This window comes from Ziziphus jujuba, chromosome 2 (assembly GCF_031755915.1).
Source record: "Ziziphus jujuba cultivar Dongzao chromosome 2, ASM3175591v1".
In the NCBI taxonomy this organism is placed as follows: Eukaryota; Viridiplantae; Streptophyta; class Magnoliopsida; order Rosales; family Rhamnaceae; genus Ziziphus; species Ziziphus jujuba.
In genome coordinates, this window is record NC_083380.1 from 33,360,493 (window position 1) to 33,373,317 (window position 12,825).

Consider the following 12,825-nt stretch of genomic DNA (forward strand, 5'->3'; position numbering starts at 1 on the left):
TAATTATAAATAGATGATAAAACAAATTAAATATATTTAATTTAAATACGATTTTAAAGCCTTTAGGGCTTGAAATTTCTATCTGAAAATTTATACTTGACGCACCACACTATATACCAGTGATGCCCTCTGATACCCAGCGTCCCGAGCACCATATATAAACCTCACCTTCTTAGTATGGTCATCAGGAATCATGTGCATGCAGAATTCGGATAGTTCCCGAAACTTTCTCTCGTACTCGGAAACAGTCATGTTCCCCTGCCGCAGCTCCTTAAACTCTCTCCTGTATGCCTCCTACGAGTCTTTTCCACCTTCCACCAGTTCCAGGTGTCTTCTTCTAACATAAAACCGGAGATCCTAACCATATCTTCGTCGGGGCACTGCATCCCTTCTTCTAGGATTTTCTCCATGTTGGATAGCCAATTCATAGCTGCAGCTGGACCTTGGCTTCCATCGAAATTCACGGCTCCCAATCGTCGAGCCTGGTCCACGGAATGATTACTAGAGCTTGAACTCCCTAAGGCTCGAGTTAGTTGAGAGACAAGATTTCTAAGGCTCGATCTACTCCCAGAACTTTCAGCCGAGCGTTCTCGAGTACCACATGTGTCCCGCCTACGCATCGTAGCAAATTCTGAAGAAATAAACAAGAGTTTAGAGATAAAAATACTTAGGCGCGATTACAAAAAGGAGAAATTTATGGATGGACTGTACAGCAATGCACAGTCCCTTAGGATTATAAGAACCTATTCTCTGATACCAATTGTCAGGACCTGTCCAAAATCCCTTACCGGAACCCTAGATAAGCCCTGATCCCAGGGAAACCCTACCGGATCCTCCAACGGAAAATCCGGCAGAACCTCCCCTAAGGGTTGGACTTACCACAAATTTCCTGCACTGAAAACACACTTCTATACACATCCCCTTATTCTTCCCACAATACTACAATTTAATTCCACATATTTGCAGCACTTCAAATAAATAATAGAAATCAGTGCATAATTAATACATAAATGTCCAAGACAGTATACAGAGCTTCATAAGGTACTATTAAGTATAGAAATTATACAATAAGATGAAAGAAATATTACAATTGAAATAAATGAAGACAAAGATAATTTCTCGAATTACGACAGCGACGGAGATTAGGTTCGCTCCGGGAGAACGTCTACCACTGTTTGCACCTAAGGGAATGAAATTTAAAAATATGAGATGCTAATCATCTCAATGAGTGACCCTATCTACTGTACACTTTTAATATTAATAATATAACAATAAAAGGAATTTAATTAATCAATACCAAACAATTAAATAAATAAATAAATAATAAATACTAATTCTTTGAAAATAATATTTTCTCTCAAAACCCTCACTATTCACTCCGTTGGAAAGGTTCCCCTTTTAAAACATTTTCGCAAAACCCGTTATTTGTATGCCTCAAAATCAAGGAATCGTTAATTTAATAAATAATAATTAAATAATCCAAATATAAATAAAATGAAATAAAATATAATAAATAAATTTAGAACACTTGCATGAAGGAAATATAACATAAAAGAAGAATTCAATATATAAATCATAAAATTTGAATTAAATAAATTAAGATAAACAGCATCGAAAATATAATTTAAATAATTATAAATAGATGATAAAACAAATTAAATGCATTTAATTTAAATACGATTTTAAAACCTTTAGGGCTTAAATTTTCTATCTGAAAATTTATACTTGACGCACCATACTATATATTAGTGATGCCCTCCAATACCCAGCGTCCCGAGCACCGTCCGACGGGAGGTTAAAGAGAGAAACTTGCATACGGTCTCTTCGGCGTCCCGACAGCGCCACTGCTTAAACTATCATTCCGGCCATGGAGGGGGGCGGCTTATGTGCACTATATAAAACTTGACTACCCTCGGTCCAATGGTAACTCACGGGAGATATTATAACTTGCACGTTCATCCACATATACAGTACAGAACACAGTACTATATAAGTGCGTCTAAAATAAATAACCAAATTTTATTAAAATACCAAATTTACCAAAATTCACCGTGGGAATTATACCATTTTTCAAATTCACCTTCCCACATTTTTCTTAGATAACACCAGCATAAATCCACCGATAATAATATACAATTACTTTTTTCACCAAATCATAAAATCAATCAATTAATATTCCAAGGCATAATTATACAATTTGAAACCACCAAACTTAAACCAATATTTCCTTGAAATATTTAAAATCAAATCATGCCCAAAAATTAATATTAAAACCACATGAATTTCATATATAATTTAATTCCACAAATCCTCAATACCATAAAATAATTCCACAACGCATAAATTTTTATAAATGCATTTTTTATTAATCAAAATAAATTCACAAATAAATTTCGCAATAAATCAAATAATATTACTTTTAAATATCAATTCCTCTCAATAACAAATACATAAAACATATTTATCAAATATTTAATTATGAAATATTCCAACAATGAAATTTGATAATAATTGCCAAAATCTCAGATTCCTTAAAACCAAAATAATTTATGATGCACAAATATTTAATTCCATTCAATTTTGGCATCAAAATTCCAAATATAAATTTACTAAATATTCAACACATCAAACATAATTTCCAAATAATTAATTCACACAAAATATATAATTAATCACCCAAAATAATTTTGAAGGTGGGTCACTCACCTGGAGCACGCAATTAACCCAAGATCCTTGATGGGATCAATTCCACAACGTACACGTGTTCCTAGAACAACAATATTACACATCTCAAATAAATTAATATTTTATGCGGATAAATAATATCCGGTACCCAGGGGGTTTAACACAAACGTTAACCAAAATTAACGAATAATATACCGAATCAAAGCTTCTGGAACGAGGATCGCATTACCGGCCTCTATTAACCCCAATTCCGCCGGTGGTGGCCGGAATTTGCTCAGGAAGTACCGGCCGAACTTCACCTCCTCATAACTCTCGAATCACTTTGAATTTAAACAATTGGAGACCATATTTGAACTTAGAGGACCCAAAATAGAGGGAAAGGGATGGAAGATCGGACTGGGTTGGCCGGAAACGGCGAGAATCGCGGGAAAAACTCAACCCGCCACCGCCAACTTCATCGGCCCGATCTGGGTGCGTCGGGCGGCGTCTGGCCGGGAAATTTGGAGGTCGGGATTGCTGGGAACTGGGCTTCACCGGTAGCCGGCGCTTGTGGCCATCCGGTGGCCGGAAAAGGAGAAACGGCAAGGGCCCGAGAGGAAGAAAGGAAAGGAAAGGAAGAAGAAGGAGGAAGAAGGAAGAAGAAGAAGAAAGCTTCGGGGGGCGGGGGGCTGGGGTGTTTTCCCACATGGGGGAAAAGAAAAAAAAGAAAAAAAGAAAGAAAAAGAAAATAAAAAGAAAATAAAAGAAATAATTAAATAATAAAATAATAATATTATGGTATAAAATAATAATAAAATAATATGGTACTTAGCCATAGTTGACATGTGGCATCTCACCATTGTGACACATGGCACCTTTTATTAAGTCACACGTGGCATACTGTTCACATATTTAAAAATAATATTAAAATAATATTGTATTTGAAAAAATTTTACAGGTCCATAACTTTCAAACCACAAGTCCAAATCGGACATGCCGCTAGTCTACGGACTCATATCGACGAGTACTTCACAACCATGCATGAGTCAAAGCTCAACTTTGCATGAATAAAAAGTCAACTTCGGCACCCCTTGAACAGTTTGGACCTCAACTTGTTTTGCTCATAACTTTTAAACTGTAGCTCCGTTTGCAACGTGCTACTAGTCTACGAACTCGTGCCAATGTGTACTTCGTAACGGTACCTCAGTCAACCTAAAATTCCATCCGAGTCAAAAAAGTCAACTTTTGACCCCTTCGGTCAACGGTCAACGGTCAAAGTCAAGGGTCAACAGTCAACGGTCAACCTCGATCAAAGTTGGAAATTTTCGTTGTACTTTGGGACGGGGTGTTACATGATGTCAAGGGTTTTGATGAAATATTCAGTAAATACAAATCTTCAACTTTAATAAGCAACCAACAAGCAGAATGGCCCAAGATACCAAAGGTTTCAAAGATGCTGCGTAATCTTGACAAAAATAATGATTGCTTTGATCCTCATGTGGTTTCCGTCGGTCCTTATCACCATGAGAAACCTCACCTCCAAGAAGTTGAGAACCTCAAGACTGAAATGGCATTGCGATATTGTGGCCGTTTTCCAGGACTTGGGGTTTCTGATTTATACAAGAGAAGTTCTGATTTATACGAGATAGTCAAAGATGCGGCCAGTGAAGCAAGAGGATTCTATGATAAGGAAATATTGAATAATATGGATGATAAGGCATTCACAAAAATGATGTTTCTTGATGGTTGCTTCATTCTGGAGTTCATAATCATGTGCTTGCCGATGGAAGAAGAGGGGTATCATACTAACATGACAGCTAATTTCAAGCGAGACTTGTTCTTGTTAGAGAACCAACTCCCTTGCATTGTCCTCAAAAATTTAATAAAGGGCAAAGATGATGAAAAAGACTGAAAAAAGAAGATTGAAAAGTTCATCACTCTCTGTCGAAGACTTCCAGTCAAACCATGGCAGTTCATTAATGCTATTGAGTTTGCCTACGGGTCATCGCCAAAAGATAACTCTCCTCTTCATCTTCTCGAGGTGATACAAAAACCTACTATCCATGGCCGAAAAGCTAAAAAATCAGAGACCAATGTTCTGAGAGGCAAGCCTGACGTCTGGTTCTCTCGTTATCCAGCCAGGGTGCTCAAGTGTATAGGAATCCTGTTCGGCCCCAACAAAACAGCCTTTGATTGGTATTCTTATCATCTAGCCAGGGTGCTCAAGTCTATGGGAATCCATTTCAGACCCAACAAAACAGGTAGTTTTAGTGATATGAAGTTTGAATCTCGTCTATTTGTCTGGGGAGTGCTCACACATCCTCCAATACGCATAGATGCCTCCACCAAATCCCTGCTGCTCAACTTGATGGGTTTGGAATCGAGCCATACAAACTCGGCGGACATGCGGGGTCTCGTCACCTCTTATATGTGTTTCATGGACTCACTCATTGACAATGCTGACAATGTGATAATCCTCAGGTCCCAGAACATCATCGTCAATTGCTTGGGAACCGACCAAGATGTTGCAGATCTCTTCAACAACATAGCAAGCAATTTGGTCCCAAATCCCCATATTTATGATGCAGCTAAGCATGGAATTCAAAAGCATTGTGAGAGCAAGTTCAAGATATGGATGGAAGAATTTCACCGCGTCCATTTCAAAAACCCTTGGACTCTTTTTGCATTATTTGGTTCCCTTTTACTCCCGATGCTCACCGTCACTCAGACTTATCTTGCAGCAATGCAGCTCGAACAATGATAATATGTACGTATATGGATTTTGGATTTGGCTTCTCCTCTTCTTCGTCTAATTATTATTCTTCACTTTATGATGTTGTTTGATGCATATTTTATTAAATAAAAATATTGGCAGCCAGCTAGCTTCTTCTTGCATGGTATACATTGCAAGGAGGAGAACTAGATTTGGTGGTTTGTTGTAACAACTCTTCCTGAAGGGCTTCAACTACACTTAATCATCTTTATTGGAGTTGAAACAGTTTGACTCTGAATCAACTCTTAGCATCCATGAATATATAGTATTATCTTTATCTTAACATGTCAATGGTTTGACTAAAGCAGTCATAGCAGCTACATATGCTTGTTATGGTTTGAATATTTGAAAGGAAAATGCATATATATATATATATATATATATATATATGTGTACTCCTGTATGTAAAGATTTTTCTCTCATCCAAGACAACACCTATCTCCATGTGGATAGGTGTGTGTTTCCCAAACAGATTAAGATCAAAATGCCCTGACGAGAGGAAAATTATGTGTAAGTATATATATATATATATATGGGGAGACATATTACCAGCACGCATGCCACTCTCATATGCATTAGAGAAAGGTTCCAAATTTAGGCTGAGACTGAAAGTAACATTCTTTGTTTAGTAGTTCACATGTCATATTGCAGGCAACGCATGGATTTTCTTGCCCCTTTAATTGCTTATATTACCAGTGTCGCAAAGACTCATAGTTATTTGATTACACATCCCTGACAAATTCTCACCCCAAAAAAAAAAAAAAAAAAAAGGAGACAATATAATAAACCTTGCATATTCACATAACATAATGAATTCTTAGGATTTGCAAATTCTAGAGGTAACACACATATATAGTTTCTTACAATCCCAAAAAAGGAAAAAGAAAAAAGAAACAACAAGAAGCCATTATTTTGATACAAGTATTCTATTCATTCAATTTTCTTTACATTGATACAATAAAATCTTAATTTGCTTGCTTGACAGATACTATAGATGCCAAATTCAAACTAACCATCCATGAAGATTGGTTTGCTAAGATTTTGGACTTGGAACTCTACTTCTACAGGTACATAAAAGATATTTATTTAGCACTCTCTTCTTGCTTCTTAAAAACAAAGTCACTATGTTTTCGAATTTTGGATATATTGACGTTTCTAAGTTCAGACACAATATATCCTAAAGAAGTTAATGAGTTGTCATTGTTGGCATGACAATTTAATTTACAAAATGCTATGCATTTACTTTCCATATGCATAGTTCTAGTTTTAATTAAAAGTCATAATTGATTTAATAAAACAAAATGAAGAGTATCAATGAGTTCCTCTTATTTTTCCTGTAGACTCCTATGTTTAGGTTTTTCACATTGGCTGAAAATTTTAACAAACTACAAACTAATGAAAATCTTGTAACATATTTTTAAAGAGAATTTGACAAATTTATCCATATGTGTGTTATCTGTATGAAAATTCGTTTTGCATATAATTCTTGCCCAGGATCACATCATATCCAACAAATCCTGGACATATTTTTATTCCATAAGAGACACATTGGTTGGCTGTATAGTAGATTACGAGGAGTGTAAGTGGTCATCTTTAAGCTAATTTTGGCTTTATCTTTTTTAATGCCGAAGTTATCTCCTTCCAAGACCAAACAAGGCAAAAGCTTTTATGGAATCTATTTAAATCTTGGTATGGTGGACAATGTTGTCTGGATGACACCATCCCACGTGTAATTTTATGGAATTACATTTTAAAATAGATGATAATTGTCCATCATATAAATTAGATGATATCGCTTATCATTGTAAAATAAAAAATTATATATTTGTATATACATTTTAAATACTTAAAAAATAGAAAATATATTTGTTTTCTCATCATGTGTTTGTAATATTAAATTTCTGATTATGAAAGTGATATTAATGAAAACTAAGACTTCAATTATATTTTATCTTTTTGTCTTTCATAATTACAAATTCCAAATTCACAAACTTTGAAATAGATATTGCCATGCATCTCATATTTTAAAAAGATTTTTATAGGCTTTTTCTAGTGACTGACTTTTTGCAAAATTCATTAGACTTATATATGAATTTTGATAATAATAAAAGACTTTTATAAAATTTTAGATTAATCTTTCATAAACTTTCATTTTCAAATATTTTGATGAACATTAGTAGACTTTCATAGACATTGTTAGACTTCTATTCTATTTACTAAATATAGATTTTGTAGTAACGAATTTATATTTCTCATGTCAATGAAAGGTATTTATTAAAAAGAAAAATGCAAAAAGGAAAACTTGCTTATAAAAATAAAAATGAAAATTTATAACTTTCATATTTTATATATATATATATATATTACCTTTTTCTTTTTCATTCTTTGCCTGCAAATATATTTTGGATATGATCCATAAGTGTTTTGACTCAAGATATATCTTTTCATCATGGTCTAAGTACTATGCAGTCCAAAAACTACTCACAAAATGATTGATGAGTTTTTTTTTTTTTTTTTTTTTTGAAGAAATTATCCACAAATTGATTGATGAGTTTTTGTGGATAAATTATTTGGTCGGATAGGCCTACCACATTATCCACTTATGTACTGCGCCCATCCATTTAAATGATAACAAATGGTTGCAAACTCATCAATTAATATCATGTGTTCCATTCTTTTCATTCTTCTACTAACACTGTTAGTTAAGATTAACTCCATTGAGGCAAATGGACAATTAATACCACTACTTTCCAAATATCATTCACTAATAATTCTGCAGAATATATTTTTCATATTCTAAAAGGATTGATAGTTAGTAGGAAAAAAAAAATTAATTTTATTACAAAAGTGACTAATATTAGAACATGTAGATTTGTCTTCTATAACTTAGGTTATTCAAACATTTTTCTTCTTTCTAGAAACCCGAAATAATAATATTTCTTGCTACTTCGTCTACATATACATATATATATATATATATATAGAGTAAAACCTTTTTAAATGAATATATATGGGACTATAAAAAAATTATTCATTTAAAGGATTACTAATTTATTCATAAATGAATAATTTATTACTTTATCTATAATTAAATATTTATTAATTTAAAAAGAATTCTATACTATTTTTGTGAAATGATTTTACTAACTATATAATATATATATCAATAAACGAAAAAATCAATCAAGCTAGATGAAATCTACAATTATGGGATTGATCACCATTTGATCAAGAAATAAAAAAAATAATCAATATAGAGATTTTCACCATATAAAGAAGTTTCGAAATAGAAGGAATATTCCATTGATAAATGTAAAAAAGACCGTTGTTTAGTTGTCCAATTAATTGACTCTCTATTTATGTGTATCAATTGAATAATTTTTATTTTAAATCTTATTTCCTTTTCTTATACATCTTGAAAATAGTGAATAATTTTAAATGCATATTAAGTAAAATTTTCTTATTATGTATGGTACGTATTTATATATATATAGATATTATTTATTTTTTACAAGTTTAGCCAATTATCGATTTATATATGTAATGGGTGTGATGATCAGTCTCAAAATTAGAAATTTAAATTTAAATTTTATTCGGTTTGACTAGGATTGATTAGTTGGACTGTTAGTGGGTTCTAAGTTTGGCTTTTCATTGGTCAATAGTTTTAGTTTTACCAATATACCATAGTGTAGATCTTGTCGATACGCGTTTGTATACTGGTGACAAGCCTAATTCTAAGTTACTGTTAGAAAATTATGGTTCTGATAACTTTTTAAATATTCATTAGGAATTTTAGGTAGGAATTTCTAATATTTGTTAGGTATTCATAAATTCTAATTTCACTTAAGAAAAAAAGAATTAGATTAAGTTTGAAACTCTCTAGACTAGAAATTGGATAGAATTTGGCCTTTTGTTAACCCAATTAATCAAATATAGGAGGGATAGAGGGGAAGTAAAAGTCTTAGAATCATAAGCTTTGTCATTTCCATTCCTTGTGTATATTGTTTCTTTAATGTTAATATTAGTTCTAATTTACGTTTGTACTAGTTTGCCTAGATAAAGAGAATTAATTAATAATTTTGGTACTTAACAAAGTTTTGAACAATAATTCTCGAGAGAATGATACTAATTCATCACTTTATTACTTGTGCAATCTGTATACTTTTGGAAATAATGTATCATGCTCTCGTGGATTGGCCTAATATTTATGCTTATTTCTATTTTTCTTTCATTTGGTTTGGAACTTTTAACGCGTATTACTATGGTTGTTGTAACACCCCGTCCTAAAATACGTCGAAATTTGTGCACGTTGATCGAGGTTGACCGTTGACTGAGACGGTCAAAATTTTGACTTTTTGTTCTGGATGGAATTTTGCATTGATCAAGGCACCATTTCAAAGTACGTATCGTCCCAAGTTTGTAGACGAGAAGCACATCGAAATCGGAGCTACCATTTGAAAGTTATGTGCAAGGCAAGTTGCGGTCCAATCTGTCCAAGGGTGCCAACTTTGACTTTTTATTTATGTAGAATTTTGATTTGACTCTTGTATGGTTATAAAGTACTCGTCAGTACGATTCTATAAACTAGCGGCACACCTAATTTGGACACCAGGTTAAAAAGTTAGGGACTCGTAAAATTTTTCTGATACAGTATTATTTTATATTATTTTTTAATTAAATGGTGTTATTGTGAAAAATGAGCACCACATGTCAAGCCCTCAGCCTTTCCCGTGAGTGCACAGTGGCACCCATGGGATGGCTTCCTATTGGCTCAAATATGTGTGTGAGCCGTGTGATCGGAGAGAGAGAGAGAGAGAGAGAGAGAGAGAGAGAGAGAGAGAGAGAGAGAGAGAGAGAGAGAGAGAGAGAGAGAGAGAGAGAGAGAGAAAGAGAGAGGGGAAGAGAGAGAGAGGAAAGACCACCACCGGCCACCATCGATTCGCCATTTTCCGGTCCCCTTTCCATACACGTGCCACCCCACCTTGAAGTCCACTTGAAAACCGGCTGGCCAGCCAGCCAAATCTTGCAGCCACCCGACTGTCGATGCGCCCGGATCGAGACTTTTTTCCTGCGGCGGCATCGATTGCTTCAAACCCAGATTTCTTCCCGATCCAGCCTCTATTTTCCACACTGCTGGTCTCATCTATTCACCCATTCTCCAATCTATATCTCCTCCAAAAATCACGACCAGTGGCCACCGGATGCGCTGCTGGCAGCAACGAGTTCCGGTGACCATAGCGGCTCGTCGGGAAATCAACTTTCCGGCGAGTTCCCAGTTACACTGCCCATCCTTTCCCATTAGTTTCGACCCCCTGAACCCAGATCTAAGGTTGGTTTCCTCCAACTCGCAGCGGTTTGTGAGATCCGAAGATCCAAAACCCGACACCTTTCCGACGAGAATCCGACCACCTCGGGTCCGATCTCCAGAAAGTGAGACCAGATTCGTAATCCTCGTTTCACAAGCTTCGATTCGATATATCACTCGTAAATTTTGGTTGTCGTTTATGTTCGCTCCCCGGGTACCCATTTGGGAGTTACCCGATTAAAATATTAAAATAATTAGTTTTGCGTATTGTGGATATTTTAGGTGCACGTGTGGATAGTGGAGTTGATCCTGCAGAGGATCTCGATTGATACACGTGCTTGAGGTGAATGACCCACCTTTAAAACTATTTTGGGGTGATTAATTATATTTATTTTGTGTTAATTTAATATTTAGAAAATATGCTCATGTGGTGGAATTTAATTATAACTGTGGTAAAATTTTATTTTATATATATATATATATACATATGTGTATATGCTCATTGATGCTAAATGAAAGTTTGGTTTATTAAGAAATTCTTAATTATTATTATTGTGATTTAATTGAATTTATTACGCATGAGCAAGATGTTTTCATTTAATTAATTGTATTTGGATTTTAATATTATTTTTGGGCATCATTCGATTTTAAATATTTCAAGAAAAATATTGGTTTAAGTTTGGTGTTTTCAAATTATATAATTATGCCCTTGAAATATTATTTGATTGATTTCATGATTTGGGAAAAAGTTATTTGTATATTATTATTGATGGATTTATGCTAGAGATATTAAAGAAAAATGTGGGATTGTGAATTTGAAAAATGGTGTGATTCCCACGGTAAGTTTTGGAAAAATTGTTATTTTTTTCAAAATAATATGGTTATTTGTTTTAGATGCACTCATAGAGTATTGGTGTTCTGTACTGTGTATGTGGATGAGCGCGCAAGTTATAATGTCTCCTGTGAGTTGCCATCGGACCGAGGGCAGGCAAGTTTGATATTGGCTATAAGCCGGCCCCCTCCATGGTCGGGTTGACGGTTTAAGCAGCGGCACTGTTGAGACGCCGAAGTGACTGTATGCAAGTTTCTCTCTTTAACCTCCCGTCGGACGGTGCTCGGGACGCTGGGTATCGTAGGGCATCATTGGTATATAGTGTGGTGTGTTAAGTATTTTTTTTCTGATATAAAATTTAAATCCTAAAGTTTTAAAGTTGTATTTAAATTAAACGTATATAATTTGTTTTATCATCTATTTCCAATTAGTATTTTCTAAAATGTATTTATTCATATTTTATATCACTTATTTTAAATTAATGTTTTTAAAATGCATCTTGCCATAAAAATATTATATAGATTGGTTGAATATTTCAAAATGAATATTATATATTATATATTATATAGATTAGTTGAATATTTCAGCCATAATTAAATATTACATTATTTTATTATTTTATTTTATTTATTTGTTTTTCTTTCTCTTGTTCTTTTTCTTTGTTTTCTTTTTTTCTTTTCCTCACGTGGGAAAACAGGGGGGGAGGTGGAGACACCTGTTCCTTCTTCCTTTTCTTCTTCTCTTTGGAACTCTCTCAAGCTCTCCCTCTCTTCCTCCCTGCCGATCATCCTCCTCCTTGTGCTGCCATCAATGTCGGCCAGACTGAGCATCACCGCCATGCCCAGCTGACGACCCATCACGCCAGCAATTCCATGGTGCTTGCCATTCACCAAGACGGCGGAAGACACGCCGGAAGGTACCATAAAAGCCGGCGGCTGGTTTCCTTTCAATGTGTCGGATTTTGGCCGTTTCCTATCAACTTTTGGTCCTCTCTCACTAATTTGAACCTTCTGAAGATGATGGTGATCCCCGTCTAGCTCAATTCGAGCTCGAGGACATACTTGACAGCATTTTCTGACAGAAATTCTGGCCACCACCTACGAGTTAAGCTAAGTTAATTTAAATATTGGTAATCTATCTCTCTCAAGCTTCTATTTGATATATAATATGTCGATTGTTTGTGGGTATTTAGAATTTGCTATTTTTGGGGTAATATCATAATTGTGGTGAAATTTGAATAAATTATAATTA

General features: G+C 34.4%; 1 protein-coding gene across 1 annotated transcript; it reads left to right on the forward strand.

Annotated features, from left to right (window-relative positions):
* Positions 1–4,117: 4,117 nt before the first annotated feature.
* LOC107434974 (UPF0481 protein At3g47200-like) lies at positions 4,118–5,425 on the forward strand. The gene is made up of 2 exons (XM_060815120.1): positions 4,118–4,531; positions 4,637–5,425. Exons 1-2 carry the CDS (start codon positions 4,118–4,120, stop codon positions 5,423–5,425), a joined length of 1,203 nt encoding a protein of 400 aa, XP_060671103.1.
* Positions 5,426–12,825: the final 7,400 nt, after the last annotated feature.

Bases quoted from the DNA above. Each gene is read 5' to 3' on its own strand.
- LOC107434974 (XM_060815120.1), top strand. From the start codon at position 4,118: ATGCTGCGTAATCTTGACAAAAATAATGATTGCTTTGATCCTCATGTG. The intron at 4,532-4,636 runs GTCCTCAAAAAT...AAACCATGGCAG, and splicing joins AGAACCAACTCCCTTGCATT to TTCATTAATGCTATTGAGTT.